Below are 15,216 nucleotides of genomic sequence, written 5' to 3'. Positions count from 1 at the left end.
TTATTATTTTCTTCCGAATCGGTATGATTCGTTACACCTGGCCATTTTTACAACTTCTTTGTGAGAACTACTTTCCGGTATTTTAGCGTTTTGCAAAGTTACTGTCCATGGCACCGTTTGATCGTTGGATGTTGTTACGATTCGACCGGATACGGGACTCGACAGTCTCACTGGCGGCCGCACGTTTGAACTGTTTCGTCAGAAACTCCCTATCATACTCCCTGCTGCCGTGCTTTGCGTTCTCGCGATGATCTTCCGCTTCGTATCGCTTCACATTTCTCGATCGATCCTCCTCGCGCCATTGAGCATTTTCTTGCATAGCACGACGCTTCTCCTCCATCTCCTCCTCCGTCAGTGGCCGCTTTCTTTCGGCCGGTTTGCTCCACGACGGTTTCTGGCGGGATTGTTCCGCCTTTATCTCATCCCGATTGTACAGCCGTACGGACGTGGTGGCTTTTGTGTGCAGCTTTTCACCGGATGCCGTAACAAGGCCAAAGTTTTTTATTTTCTTTGCCCGTTTTTCGTCCTCCGAGTCTTGATCGACGATCGGGCGTTTCGCCGACGTAGACTCATCCGATGAACTTGAAGTCGACGATGCTGAGCTTGAAGGAGTTTTCCTACTTTTCACTGTGGATGCTTCGTGGCTCTTCTTGGTTGGACTTTTTCTCTTAGGACTCCGGGAAGCAGACCTTCGTTTAGTGTTCTTTGGCCGGTTGTGTTCAATCGATCTCGACCGCGATCGGTAGCGGCGACTGTCGCTTTTAGTTATTCTTTCGTTGCTGCGGAAGGGAGAGGACCTTTGCCGCTGAGCTGAGTGACGATGTTTGGAGTGATCCGTAGAGGTTTGCCTTCTCCTCTCGTCACTCCTCGACCTACTTCGCCTTCTAGAGGGCTCCGTTTTGGCTACTTTGAATTGGTCTGACCGTCTGTGGCTAAGACGGCTATTTCTGTTCCGATCTTCCTCGTCGTCGTTACGGCGGGAATGTCGTGCTGAGGGTCGACGGTCAGATTCAGCGGATGACTCCCGACTTGGCTCGCGACGGGTTTTCTTCTTTTTCGTCTTACTGCTTCCCATTTTATCCAGCTCTCTCGACAGCTTATCATACTTCATGGTCAACAGTTTGTCGATGCTAACGCCTTCCTGATGTTCTCCTGCCATGGAATGCTGCACTTTCTTGTACTTCTCCGCCAGCAGCTGATCCAGGTCCACGCTGCCGTCACTATCGCTTTCGGAATCGCTTGACCCGCTGGCCTTCTTATGCTTTTTGTGCTTCTTCTTGGAGGCTTTCTTGTATTTCTTCGACTTTTTATCCTTCGTTTTGCGTTCCTTATCGGTACCACCTAAGCTGCGATCGTTCTTTAGCAAACGATGCAACTCCTTCAGTTTGACCGGATTTTGCAGAAGTTTTTGCCGCGATTCGATTTCCTTCTGCTTGATCAGCATTAGCGGATCTTCCATCAGCTTACGAGCGAGATCAACCTGGTCATTGCTCAGCACGCCCTTGTGCTGGCGGATAGAAAAGGGAATGCACTCGTGCTCGACGTGATTCTTCGGTTGAGCTACACCGAATGCCGAGTTCGAAGTGGCCGCTTTCTCCTGCGCATCAAGATCTTCAAACGTTTTGTCGACGGTCCGCCCGAGCAGGTACTCTTCCCGGTTGACGAGCTGCGAAGGGCCGCGGTACATCCACTCCAGCTTCTTATCGTCACCATCGTCCGGTATAACTCCCGACTTTTTAGCGATACTTTTCAATTCCTCCCGATTGCGCTCTTCCGTAATTTCACGACGCAGTTCATTCAGCCGCTTCTTTTCGGCTGCCTCCTGCTGTTCCGCCTTCCAGACTCGTTCTTGATTTTTCATCGTATTTGGATGCCATGATTTTTTCGTGTTCTAAAATCGATAAACAGCGTCAGCACGAGGAAGGGTGGAAGCTGATCCAAGGACTTACCAAATCTCCCCCGCCCATTGCACTAACAAAAAAGAATCCTAATTCTTTCGACGCCTAATCCTTCCGAAGCGAAGTTTTTGTTTTGATCGACTTGTTTGCTTGAAATTTTGCCAAACAGAACAATGTGTCACTTTATGACAGCTTCGAGTGATAGGCCTTTTAGGTTTTCGATTGAGGCCTTTTGGGGCAGCACTGGAATCGAAAATGGATATCATGGAGATTTAAAACCAAAACTGTCGCTCCTTAAATCGAATAATTAATAATACAATTGATGAGCTCTCATCTTCGTCCATTAAGTATGTCAGAGTAGCTTCCAAAACGGTTCCATACGGCGTCAATTTTTTCTGGCATAATGCAGATTGACTGGCAACAGGTTTCGACTGTCAAATTCGTTTGACAAAACGTCCAAAATCGGCTTCCACATCGTCGAAATCTTGACACGTTTCGTTACGTTTTGCGATAGGTGCATTCCGGAGACTCCGTGAAACATTAAAGCTCGCGGCATTTGTGTCCAGCCTCCGCTACCATCGTCACAGAGAAACCACGCAGAAACCTTTTCAAAAGTGAAATCTTCTTAACTCGTAAACACCATGGCATCAGAGAAGGAACACCATGGCAGCGAAGCGTCGAAATTCACTAAGGAGGAGGAATTGCTGCTGCAGGATTTTAGCCGGAACGTGAGCTTCAAGTCGAATGTGCTGTTCTACGGCAATGCGGCAATTGTGTCGGCGGTGCCCATTTGTAAGTAGAAAGTAGTGTTTTAGAGCGCTTCAGTCGGATACCCTCTGATCATGGATTATTCGCCACGCAGGGTTGTTCTGGAGAGTGCACCAGATTGAGCTGCTGCCGTCGCTGGCGTTCTTCGTGATCGTCACCGGACTGTGTACTTACCTGCTGGCGATGGCCTACCGGAACACCAAGTTCACCCTGAAGCACAAAATCGCCAACAAGCGCGAGGACGCGGTAACGCGCGAAATGACGGCTCTGCTGGCGGACGATAAGAAGATGAGCCGCAAGGAAAAGGACGAGCGCATTCTGTGGAAGAAGATCGATGTGGCCGAGTACGAAGCTTCCACCTTCTCGATCTTCTACAACAACGCTCTCTTCTTGGCGCTGGTCATCTTCGCCAGTTTCTATCTGTTGCGATCGTTCACCCCTAGTCTCAACTACATCTTCTCGCTGGTCGGTGCCGGTGGTCTGTTGGCCCTGCTGTCGACAGGAAAATCTACGTAAAGGCTGCCCCTGCTTCCCGGCTTCCTACAGCGCTTCAATCGGAAGACATTCGGTCATGAGTTTTGAGATCGAACCGTCGACTGTATCCCGTTCCCGACCAGTAACGTAATGATCTCGGGAATGTGTGCTATCGTTTCATCTTGTTTTTTCACTGTTACACGAACTAAGCCATTCATAAATAGCGCTGAAGATAGTCCCTCAGGCAGAAGTAATAATCGTACATCGCTCAGTAAAGACTAAGTTACAGAAGAGAAACACTCGCTGTGCATTTGCTTTTCTGCGTCCGAAATCCATAACCGGGTCAACCGCGGAACGACACAAAACGTGTCGATATCATCGACGGGAAGCTATGTTTATTGCGCGATGTTTCGATGTTTTTAATCAGCAGGCCGCACGCACACACTTACACCCGCGTACGTACGAGAGCGCGAGTGAGAGAACCTGCGGAAATCTCACGCACCCTGCCGGGTAGAGAGGGAAGGGACATCAAACGAAGGAGGCCTTGGGCACTTTCAAAACAAAGCAGACGAGATCAACATTGCGCGACTAGTTCTTCCGACAAAGTTGAAGGTTTTGGCTCTGAAGATTACCGTTTGTGTAACGATTTTGTGCTAAAAGTGTTCCCGTGAAACGAGACAGTGTAAAAGTGTCCAATATCGAGCGAGCGGTGAAAATTAAGCTCAATTAAATTTCTGCCAGCTCACGGCGTGTTTGCAGTCGGGGATAATGGATTACGAAGAGATCGCAGTGGCCGAGGAGCAGAACCAAGCGGTAAGGATCAAGGATTATTTGGCTCTAGCAGGACATTTCGACAAGCTCCCAACGTGTGGCTACTTTGCAGCAGATGGAACAGGCCATGAAAACAAAGATGGCGACTATTGATGAAAGAGAGTGTTTGTTTTGATTCGGGTTCGGGCTCAATCGCGTGAAAACGGAACAATGTTCGAGCTGAAGGTGAAGTGCGTGGCGTGCCATTACTTCCGAGCGATGGTTTTCGGAACATTTCCTTCTCAAAAGTAATTCAGAACATTGTGAAATACCTGGTCATTGATGTACACATTTCGGATCGACCGAAATGTGAGTGTGTAGTGTGTTGGTGCTGCTGGGGTGGTTGATGACGTCATAGATCGTTCGCGGCTGGCTCACCCCTTTGAGGGCCGCGTTGAATAGCGAGTTTGGTGGCGTATGTAGTGGTGCCTTCGAGCGACGGCGTTTCTGTTTACGTCGTTAATTTTTGCTCCGGAGGGGACCCAAATCCCTTAGGTTCCTTCGAAACCTCTTTAGAATGGCAAAACTTAGGGTGCTGCAATATTATTACGACGTAATTTCGACGGCGTGGTTTGGTTTATGCTATGCTATGCTATGCGCTTGCAGAGCATGCTCCTCCGCAAGGTTTTTCGTCAATGTTTCTAGTCCTTTGTTACTTTGATGCATCAATTCGGCTTGTACGAATAAGGCTAATATTTTTGGTCGAGGACAAGGAGAGTTTTTATGTTGAAAAATGTTTTGTGTATGTTTCCTACAGGGAAATATACACTACGACGATAAACGATAACATGAGTTATCCTATGCGGGGCATGTTTTCCCCCCATTTTTCAGAAAAGATATTTTCGGCTTCGCAACGTGCCCCTGGACATGGGCATAGAATCTATAGAAAAGTGATATAAATCAAATATGAAATATGCGCCACCGTGGGGATGTGAAGTGGCGCGATTGTCTTGATTGCGCACCAGCGTTTGGGGCTTCTCGCGTAACCAGCATACGCGAGAGTGTCTATTTCCAACCCCTTTGCCGAGAGGCTTCTCTTTTCAGAGCACGAAGAGAGACAGAGAGCGCAACAGCCAATAAAAAAAACAACGCTGTCCTGTGGCACTACGCAGTACTTCGCGACAGCGCGAAACTGAACGCGAATACGCCGTGTCCAGAGAGTCTGGGTCTGGCTCTCCCCCCTTTTTGCAGCCAACTCTCCGAGCGGGAGCGGAACCGCGAACGCCAAGCTCTATTGCGTATCGAACGACGGAAGACCGCGACGCAACGAGAATGGCGAGAACAACCGATTTGGCAAACTCTTTCCCAAGCCCCCCTTTGCGGCGGTGGCGGTGGCGGCGGCGGTGGAGACTCGGCGGCGAATGGCGCATCGTTTTGTTGGTCGCGTGGGGGAGAGATCAGTGTCGAGCGTTGGAATCGGCTTCAGTTGCGTTTTAGATCCATCTCTCGTCGGACCGTGGACACCCGGGGCGGAACACCGAGATAACACCTTTTCGCCAACACGGGCAGAGTGCGCATTTTCGAGGGGTGTGGGAGTGGGTTAGGCCAGGTCAGGTCAGGTTAGGTCGGTTAAGTGCGTCTCCTCCGTACGCCGGGGTCGTCACGCTGCTACAGTGAAGTGGTAAAAACGTAGCAGTTGTTGGCCACCGAAGCCTCTGCGACAAGGGCCGTGGTCTGTACCGGAAGTAGGGCGCACAGGGGGGCTTTTCCAGGTGAGCAAAACACGCAGCACTACTCGGGCTGTGGCCTACATTCCGCCGAGCAGGTATCTTTCTTATGCGCCCTTCGAAACCCCAACGTGGGAATAGCCCCGTGCGGCGGACATCAGTTGAACTGTGAAATTAGAAAAGTCCTATAAGTTAAGGCGGGACCACCGGGTGTTGTCGAGAACTCTAGCGTTGGAAATGTCCGACCAGATTACCTGTATATCCTGTGCCATGCTCGGTCTCTCGTAAACGAAGCGCACGCTTGATTGCCGACTGTCAACGTACCGAGTGGGGGAGGTCGCGGCACGTTGGACACGGCGTTACGAGGGGCAGCGCAAGGTGATGCAAATTACGTCGCAAAACTGTTTGTGCAGCACATTTCCCAACCCAACGGGCCTTCGCTGCGGCACACCTTAGATCTCCCAGGCCTTCGGGGGAAAATGCAAAACATTAAATTGCCGCAACATGTCCTTCGGCCGTGCACGGAAAGGATCAATTAAAAGCGGAATGCTCGCGCGTTTCGGAGTGCTCCCCGGCACCGCCGATGCGTAATAAATCGTCATTGCCGAAAGCCGAACACGTTCCGCCGGCAGCAACAGCCGTCGGTGGTTGGTTCTTGTGTGTGGCGTCGCTATCGGGAGGTGACAAACTACGGCGAAAAACATATTTGGCGAAGAAAATGGGAATCCTCTTGTCTGCCTTAAGACGCTTGTCTGTCTCCGAGCCACCGGTGGAGTATTAATAGCATGTCATAGAGGAAAAAAGAAGGTTGAGTAAGAGGGCGACGTAGCCAATCGGTGGATGCACTTTTTCGGCTCCTTCAAGAAGTGCATGCGCGCCGCAACAAAGGGGTCTAGTGGCCGCTCAGAACTTGGCGCGACGGAGATTCGTCTGTCGCTTGGGCGATCGATAAAGCTGTATTGATTTTAGTCTTTCCGTAGAGAGCCGCAGGAGGTTTTTTATGCTCAGCTATTTGTGTTCCTTTTGATGGCCACTAAAAAAAGAAAAACATTGGGCTGATTAATAAAATACTATAATTTGGTTACGTTGTCTAATGTGGTTGTCATTACATTATGTTCATAGGAACGCAAGGAAAGCGGCAAACGAGGACGCAAACCGGGTCGGAAGGCATCCACCGAGAAGATCGATATGAAAGCCAAACTTGGTACGTTGCTGGACATCGTCCATCGTGCGCTGCGAAATGGCGGAAAATGATTCCATCATAGACGTCGTTTCCTCTAATGGTTCATTTCTCGTTTGTTTCGTTTCATCCGTGGCCCGCAAAAACACAAGCAGAACGTAGCCGGCAGAGTGCTCGTGAGTGCCGTGCGCGCAAGAAGCTTCGCTATCAGTATTTGGAGGAGTTGGTCACTGATCGTGAAAAGGCCGTGGTGGAGCTGCGCCACGAGCTGGAGAAACTGTACTCCTGGGCGATGGAGGTCGAAGCCGGCCGTTGCCCGGAAGGACTGCAGGAGCTGCTCGAGGAAATGGGTGCCATGAAGCAGGAGTGAAGGCGCAGAATCAAACACACCCGCACGCGGCGCGAGCACACTCGCGGTCTCCGCTAGTCCAGTGGCTTACTTCCGCTGTAATGTTTTGTGGTTTTAGTTGTTTAAGTTGAACGTGTAGCTTCAGTTGGGTTAGATTTTGTTCCCCGGTCAGCCGTCAGCACGCTTGTTTTGAGAATCGGTTGAACAGCCGCAAACAACTTGTTGCGCTTTGATGCTGCTGCTGCTACTTGCGTAAGGCATGTTGCGCGCGTACGCGCACGTTTTCTCGGACCCACTCCGAAGGTGGTAGTGTGGTAGTGCCCGTAACAGTGTTGCATTTCATTAAGGCTTAAGTTCCCGTCGTTTTCCCCATTCATGGTTTGTTCAAGATATGTTGAATGTTTCCGTTACGAGCAGTTTGCCAAAAAGAAAGACAAAGAGAGAGGATCACAGAAAAATACAATAAAAAACGAAAAACGAATAATGTAAAAGCAAAACACAAAAAAAAGAAGTAATAGGAAGCGTACACATTATAAGAAGATAACAAAGCTAAGAACATAAGAACATTTACCTCATTTCAGTGCCCTAACGCGTATCCCCTTTTGTAGCAGAGGAGATATTCTGGCGGCGCATTATTGGTTAGTTTGCTGAAAAGGATACAGTTTTACGCCAGTACTGCAATAGGTTTCAGACAGTTGCCAACAGGGTGGTAAGGTAGAGGAGCGTACAGTGTTTTTGTGTGTGGCAAGTAGTGGCAGTTACATTATTATTAGTATTGTCTTTCATTGTCCGTACTGAACAAGATCTGTGCTCACAACGAAATCGTGATAGATCGTGGGCCAACGGCATCCATTGGTTTTTGTGGTATACATTAGTTGTGTTACGAAACCGAATCAATGCCAACAAAATTGATTGTTTTGACGAACTTGACGAAAGGAAAGACTCTTCGGCACACCCGCACATAGGTGGGTGGTAGTACGCCTTTTTTACGATTTGCCTCGTTTGTCGAAAAACGATTACAGTCTGTGAAAACCCCTTTTCGAGAGATAAGAAACAATATTTTTGTATGGTATATTTATCGCCTCCGATAATAAACTGATCCCTTCCTTCGACACACATAACCGGAAAAGTGCATTCCATGGTTTCTCATTCGGTTTCCTTTTCTTTTTATTTTTCCTTTGGCAGATCTGCCTCCCTTCACCTTCCCTCACTCATTGTGTTGGCCTACAAAGTCGCCTCTGGTTACCGTCTGCCATAATACGTTGGATTTCGGATGCTTCGAATGATAGTTCCTTGAAAGTACAGCTTGCATTTGACTCTAGTGGAAGGGTCACGGGAGCAGCGGGTCTTCAAGTGATCCCTCGGTTAGAGTTGTTGAGCGCTACCACTTTCCTGTTAAACTAAAGACAAACTTACCTGTAGCGCCGACAGAAATCAACCTTTTAATCTTTCGTGTGACATTTAGCTATTTAATTTTATTTTCGCAACAATAGCAGCGTTCTACGGCGCAGCGTACAGCGTATCTTCAACAGAAGGAAGAATCCTATGTACAATAATAACGGTTCAAATCCAATGACACGAATTTCGAAACCTTGTACAGAGTACCTCTGGCAACGGTGGACGGTGAACTACCTTCGGCTAGCTCTATGCCACAGACACCAGAGAGGCACCATCAGAGATTAGCGTTAACACACTATGTGCTCTAGCCTTCGGCAGGCAGCGTGGGGTCGGTCCACAGGGGGCAGGGTCCCTCTGGATGGACTGGGCCCACACCCCGATCCACGATCCGGGATTCGTTGAGCGTGCGCGATGGAAGAGGTACGATTCACGGGTAGCGGGAAACTATTTCACAAAAATAGACTTCCAGCCCCAGCACTGAGCCGTGGTTTGTGGTTGACGGCAGGCAAACGGTTTGGCGGTAATAAAGTAATGGTTATTTAAATCAAAAAACGAAAAACAAACAATCGCTTACGAGCGCGCTCGGCTGCCCAGTTCCAACCGTCTCACCGTCTCGAAGCAATGGGCGGTGTGCTTCGGTTCCGTTTTCGGGTCAGTGCGGATACTCTTTGGTGTCAGTCTCACAGGCCGGGTCTGGGAAAGGGGGCCTCCCCACCTATCTGGCCGTTGGCAGCGAGAACCCGGTGGGCGTCTGGTACTGGAACGGTGCCAGCTGGACCAGCTGGAAGGGTTGTGGTTGCGAGTCTAGCGCGAAACCACCGCCAGGATTCGATGGGGCGGTGAGACCGTAGGAGGGCTGCTGGTGTCCGAAGCCGGTGGTATGTGCGATGGCGGAGCCGGCACCACCGGTCGGAGGTGTTACGATCACCTCCTGGTGGTTCGATCCGGAACCGTAGTGGTCGGAGCTAGTGTACTGCCCGTACTGGTGGGCGTCCTGTCCGGATGACTGTGGCAGAGAACCGCCGAAGTCGTCACCTTGGGACGACTGGCTAGGGAACGTGGATGGCCCGTACTTGGGCTGCTGGCCGTAGTGGATCAGCTGCTGGTTAAAGAAGGTGGTCTGATCTTGGTTTCCATACTGTTGTTGCTGTTGCTGCTGCTGTAGTTGCAGCTGCTGTTGTTGGTACTGCTGCTGTAGCTGATCTTGGTGCTGTTGTTGAAGGGATTGCTGCTGCTGCTGTTGCTGCTGTTGGGACTGATATCCGGGCCCGCTGTGGTAGATCGTCGTCTGGGTGTAGTGTGCTCCGTGGTCCCCGCCGTTGTTGACCGCCGAGTAGGACGCTCCCATACCCGTCTGTCCTTCGCTGTTGTCCTCCGTGACCGGAGCACTCGATGAGTGTTGCTGCTGCTGCTGCTGCTGTTGTTGGTGCTGTTGCTGATCGGTTTTCTTCGACTTCTTACCCTTGCCCTTCTTGTAGCCAGTCTTGGCGGTGCGACGGTAGTTGTCCTCCGATCCGGCTAGCTCTTCGTGCTGCTGCGAATCGAACGAGTGGAATCGGGTGTTGGAGTAGCTCGAGATGTCTTTGTCGAATGGGAACGGGAACGAGGCCGATTTCACTGGCACCGGGTACGGAACCTTCTTCTCCACCGGATACGGCTGCGGAATGTAAACCTTCACCGGATATGGAACTTTCTTTTCGACCTCTACCTTTACCGGAACCGGAACTTTCTTTTCCACTTCGACCGGTACCTTGACCTCCACGGGATACGGGACCTTCTTCTCCACCGGATAGGGCACGGGCTTTGGGACTTCGTACGGCACTTTCACCTCGTACGGCACCTGGACCTGCTTGTACACCGGATATGGCTTCGGGACGTGGACAATTTTCTCGACGATCTTCTCCACCGGATACGGTTTGTCGACGTGTACGATCTTTTCGACCGGATACGGAACTTTGACCTCCACTGGGTACGGTTTCGGCACGTGAATGGGCTTTTCAACGATCTTCTCGACCGGATACGGCTTCGGGACGTGGACAACCTTTTCGACGATCTTCTCGACGGGGTACGGTTTGGGGACATGCACAATCTTCTCGACCGGCACGTGAACCACCTTTTCGACGACCTTTTCCACCGGGTAGGGCTTGGGCACGTGGACGATCTTTTCGACCGGTACCTGGACCACCTTTTCGACCGGATACGGCTCCTTCTTGACCACCGTCTTCACGTGGTTGTGGTGGTGATGGTGGTGGTGGTGCTTGATCTTGATCTTCTCCTTCACAATATTGTGCTCGCCCACCTCGTAGTGCTGACTCTCGCCCACGGCCGCATCCGGTGCGTCCGAGGTCGTATCGATCACGCCCTTGTCGGAGCGCGTCGTCAGCTCGGGCGTTTTGCGCGTCTGCGTTTCCGGTTCGCCGTCGGAGGCCGCGCTGTGCTTCTTCGACTTTTTGCCCTTTGGCTTGCCGAGGAAGATGTGAATCTTTTTGCCCGTCTGACGCTTCTCGTGCTTCTTCACCGCCTGCCACTGGCGGTCCTCGGCCGGTGTTTGCTCCAGCTCCGACAGCAGATTGGCCCCGTTGCCATCGGCGCCCGGTTGCAACTTTCGACTTTCGAAGTCCAGCGCCAGTGCTGCCGAGATGACGACAGCCACCGATGCCACCAGTATCTGGACGTACGGAATAGGAGTAGAACCAGAAAGAATGCATCACTTGTGGTGCAGAAATCGTAGTTTCAGACCCTTGGCAGCTTGGCAATATCTTGTATTATCTTTGCTACTTCAAATAAAGAATTCGCTTTTGAGATTGCTCATGGGAAGGGACCATGCGATCAGGTTTGTGAGAGACTGATGAAGATAGTTCGTATAATGGTCATATGCTTAAGAAATGAAAAGTATAACAATACTCAAAATTGTTTTTGTGTCTCATACAGCCCTTAATTTAACTATACTACGATTCTCGTCTTCTCTAGTTCTCGTCTGGTCTCTAGTGGTAAAGAATGTCCAAAGATATTTAGCAACTTCTGTCGCAATGTAAAAGTATTAGAAACCAAGCTTCTTTCATTGTTCAGAACTTTGGTTGTTTTAACCACGAAAATCCACCACATGTTATCCTTTGTTATGTGGACCCTTTTAGTATTTCGTTCGTTGAGGTCGTTTGGTCTTTTAAGAGCTAATTATAAAAAATAGATCATGCCAACTGCTCAAGCCATTCGAATAGACACTAGTAACGTTCGTATCAGTCAATGTTCTATTTGTCTAATGCCTATGTCTGTTTATGAGGTATATTTTATCTCTATTTTCACAAAACCCAAAGAAGTTCTCCACGTTTTTCTCATCGTTGCTTTGGATGATTCGAAAATGGCACAAAACTTGTCACCAAGCATCAGCAGAACGATATTCCGCGTCACGAAACTGCGATCATGTCCTTGCTGGGCCTTGCTGTTTCTTCACTTCCACCGTCCACATAAAGTTCAATAGGCAACCTACTCAGGAGACACATTCACTTGACCAGACACAAGATCACCAAAACGTTTATCTTTTTCTTCACCATAAGTCCATATTGCGGGCAATCACACCGCGATCACACCAAGCACACTTTCTTTCTCGCCACAAATAATCCTTGGGGCCATGGGCTGGCAGCAGTAATCCTTACCGTAAACTTCATTTCGATACACCTATTGATGGACGGAGCGTACAAAGTTTACTGGTTAACCGTTCCGCTGGCGCAAGGGTTTTTATATTTTAATTAAGCAACCGGAGCGTGTCCAGAGACGGCGTCCGGGGGAAGCCGTTGTTGGTGGGGAGACTCGCTCTTTCCTTCGCGGTCGGCGGCACGGTATTCGCGCGGCCCAGCTCGGCGTACGGTACGTGTCCGGGATCGTCGTTGCCGCCGTCGCCGCCGTTGCCATCGTCTAGGGCAATGTTTTCCGCCGTGGCTTGGGGCGCGGTGCGGCCACATCACGCTCCTGTTGCCATCACGCTCTTGCGCCGATTTTCAGCGCCAATTAAACGCGCCCAAGGAAGAGGCGCTGCACGCCACACGCGGCCCTTTTCGTGATGCGATCGTGTGGCGGTTGTACTTTCGCTTTTCTTTTCCGTTTTCCACCGTCGGCACACCGGGTTGTTGGAACATGGCCACTGGCACGGGAGCGACGCTTCACACGAAAAGCTCACTTTCTTTTGTTTTCGTTGGCAGTCGTCGATCAGCATACATACAAACCCGCAGACTCAAAGGCACGGTGGGACGGGGGCCGGGACGGTTGCTGAAAAAAGGAAATGCACGAAACTACAAACGTACGAAACATTTCCAACAAGCCGGCAAAGACGAGGGCGGAAAACTGGGCGACGGCTGGGCCCGGGGCCAGGGACGGTGAAAAAAGTGATGAATTGCTGCCGCCATCGTAAGCCTGGAAATATGCGGATAGTCCGCACGCAAATCGTTAGCCCTCAAATGGGCCTTCGGTGGTCATCGTTGGTCATTCCTGCAATCTGCTTGTCAGTGCTGAACTCCGTTGCCGTTTCGAAGAACCAATCGGCGTTGCGTTGTTCCTTCTGTTCCTTGGCTCGCGTCTTTATTTGATTGTTACGTCTCCAACTTCATTGTTACTGCTGCACTCAAGACATTCAATTAAGGTACGAACAGCTTTTTAATATATTTCATCTTCTTGATTGAAGATCAGGATCATTATTTGTATCGATCTTCGTTTAATATATTTTCCGCGGGGAGTATCATCAACAGCAATTCGTATAGTATAACATATCTCATTCACATCGATTGATCGATGAGGATGATCTAGAAAGTAGATCATTTCCATCGAGTCTAAAAAAGATGTCTAGCTAAAATAGAAGGATCATGCTAATGTTGATTATCCTGAAATAAATTTTCTTCCTTTTTTCAATCAATTTGCGGCATCGAACTTTGTAGAAATTATCAGAAAAAAGATGGAAAGCATGAAAAGAAAAGGGATCGTGTTCGTGAACCAATTAACTAAAAGGCTCTCTCGTTCGTAGCGCTCGAAATGAAAATGAAACTATCTTCGGGTGCTTCTCCTGAGGCCGAACTGCCACCGAAATTGACCACCGCCAGCGTCCGTTCCGGTTGAATGGTGCATTTTTTTGTTTTCGCAGTGAACTTTTCTGCACGGAGTGCCTCCAGCGCCTTCGATTCCGTGACACGCGGGGCAGTCGAAACGGGGCTCCGAACGGTCCGTCCTGCTGCTGTCGGCATGCTTGACGCGCCATTTAGCATAAACTAACGGACTCGTGGCCCGCGTGGTGCGCGCGTGTCCGAACGGCTCGAGGAACGGCTGAGTTCGATAAACCTTCGCCACCGATCGCTGGCGCGAAAACGCGCCAGAGCACGGCTTGGCACTAATCGTTTCCCCGGCCAACGGTGTGGCGAAGGTGTTAAAAATTGAAACTGCCCACACCAGCCCCGGAAAAAAGGGCCCTTGGAAATAAAATGATTGTCCCGCCGTCTATGGGTCTGTGGCATTTCCTTCTTCTTCCAGCAGGGGCGGCAGGAAAATCGCTCGCCCGCCTCCCGTTGGGTATGGCGTTTTAGGACAATGGGTCGGACGGCTCCACTGGAGAGGGTGCTTCGTGAATTTTCTACAAACCTCGAAGGCTCTCTGGGGTTGGACTCTTCCTTCTCTGGTGCCGTGGCTTGGAATGACTATTCGAAGTATGGTGCGTCGGTCGGTAGTAAGGCCATCGGCTAATTGCCTCGAAACGGGTGTTACATTTTGACGCACAACCCGATTAGGTTATGGTTTGTTGTAAAAGAGCAGTCAAATACTCCGGTCTTTAAGTATATTACATTTCACTTACGCGACAGCTGGAAATTAATCCAATAATTAACGAGATACTCAACGGACGTCATTATTCAAATGATACAAATGAGAAGCGAAAGACATAAACCTTTCTATTTTGTAGATCACTCATGATTTTCTCTCCACCAATCCGACCAAGGGGTAAATCGAAACAAAAGTGTAAATCACAAAAAAATTGAGCCATCCCAAGAGAGGAAGTTAGGTTTTTTTTGCGCAATTGATGCACTGTAATGTTAATGTAAAAGCTTCAATTAACGCCGCTGAGCTGAACCGCTTGGCAGAGAAGTTGGAAAAGAAAACCCCAGAGAACTGGCAGTTGGCAGAACTGCAGAAAGGTGGTGGCAAACGAAAACGAACCCGGCAAACAATAACTGAAACGCCACAATGGTCCAGTGAATGTGTTTATGTTACGTGGTGTGGTGTGCACCCACCGTGTGTAATCACCATGTTTATCCATCACCGCGCTGCACTTCCCGTTTGCAATTATGCATCTGCACCGAGCGCAGCAGTCCATCTCAAGATGCACCACGTGGGTGCCTAGGAAGACGGACGCCCATCGCAACGCATCGACATCGGGCCGGGACCGCGTGTTGCGTGTGGACCGATCGGTGGGATATTTTCCGCTTTTCCGCGTCCACGATGCTTCGGCACCCATGACACAATCTTATCGCATTCGCAGTATTTAAGCTGCCGGCGCAATAGGCGCGCTGTTACGCAACCCCGTGCCCAGTTCCCGAGACTACAATTGGTGTTTCTTCTTCACGATGGCAATGTGCGTATGTGGTTCGGTTCGGTTAGGTTACTTTATTTGCTGCCATCCGCAGGGAGCCCTTAATGAGG

General features: G+C 50.0%; 4 protein-coding genes across 6 annotated transcripts; 2 read left to right on the top strand and 2 right to left on the bottom strand.

Annotated features, from left to right (window-relative positions):
* Positions 1-45: 45 nt before the first annotated feature.
* LOC131209876 (pre-mRNA-splicing factor CWC25 homolog) lies at positions 46-2,034 on the bottom strand. Of its 2 annotated transcripts, XM_058203028.1 has the most exons (3): positions 1,950-2,034; positions 924-1,891; positions 46-779 (listed from the first exon to the last, which is right to left on the bottom strand). In XM_058203028.1, the coding sequence occupies exons 1-3, from the start codon at positions 1,965-1,967 to the stop codon at positions 83-85; spliced, it is 1,683 nt and encodes a 560-aa protein (XP_058059011.1). In that variant the 5' UTR covers positions 1,968-2,034; the 3' UTR covers positions 46-82. The 2 variants fall into 2 exon arrangements, with proteins under 2 accessions (XP_058059011.1, XP_058059010.1); XM_058203027.1 differs by having other exon boundaries at positions 46-1,891.
* A 350-nt stretch (positions 2,035-2,384) lies between these two features.
* On the top strand, positions 2,385-3,431 carry LOC131209575 (translocon-associated protein subunit gamma). Its single transcript, XM_058202671.1, has 2 exons — positions 2,385-2,690; positions 2,761-3,431. Exons 1-2 carry the CDS (start codon positions 2,540-2,542, stop codon positions 3,180-3,182), a joined length of 573 nt encoding a protein of 190 aa, XP_058058654.1. The 5' UTR covers positions 2,385-2,539; the 3' UTR covers positions 3,183-3,431.
* A 263-nt stretch (positions 3,432-3,694) lies between these two features.
* Positions 3,695-7,452, top strand: LOC131208385 (REPTOR-binding partner). Of its 2 annotated transcripts, none has more exons than XM_058201120.1 (3): positions 3,695-3,953; positions 6,740-6,821; positions 6,953-7,452. In XM_058201120.1, the coding sequence occupies exons 1-3, from the start codon at positions 3,909-3,911 to the stop codon at positions 7,165-7,167; spliced, it is 342 nt and encodes a 113-aa protein (XP_058057103.1). In that variant the 5' UTR covers positions 3,695-3,908; the 3' UTR covers positions 7,168-7,452. The 2 variants fall into 2 exon arrangements, with proteins under 2 accessions (XP_058057103.1, XP_058057102.1); XM_058201119.1 differs by having other exon boundaries at positions 6,950-7,452.
* A 1,807-nt stretch (positions 7,453-9,259) lies between these two features.
* Positions 9,260-12,209, bottom strand: LOC131210309 (uncharacterized). Its single transcript, XM_058203537.1, has 2 exons — positions 12,198-12,209; positions 9,260-11,212 (listed from the first exon to the last, which is right to left on the bottom strand). Exons 1-2 carry the CDS (start codon positions 12,207-12,209, stop codon positions 9,260-9,262), a joined length of 1,965 nt encoding a protein of 654 aa, XP_058059520.1.
* Positions 12,210-15,216: the final 3,007 nt, after the last annotated feature.

The sequence above is a fragment of the Anopheles bellator genome, chromosome 2 (genome assembly GCF_943735745.2).
Source record: "Anopheles bellator chromosome 2, idAnoBellAS_SP24_06.2, whole genome shotgun sequence".
In the NCBI taxonomy this organism is placed as follows: Eukaryota; Metazoa; Arthropoda; class Insecta; order Diptera; family Culicidae; genus Anopheles; species Anopheles bellator.
This window is presented reverse-complemented; position numbering and strand designations above follow the sequence as displayed.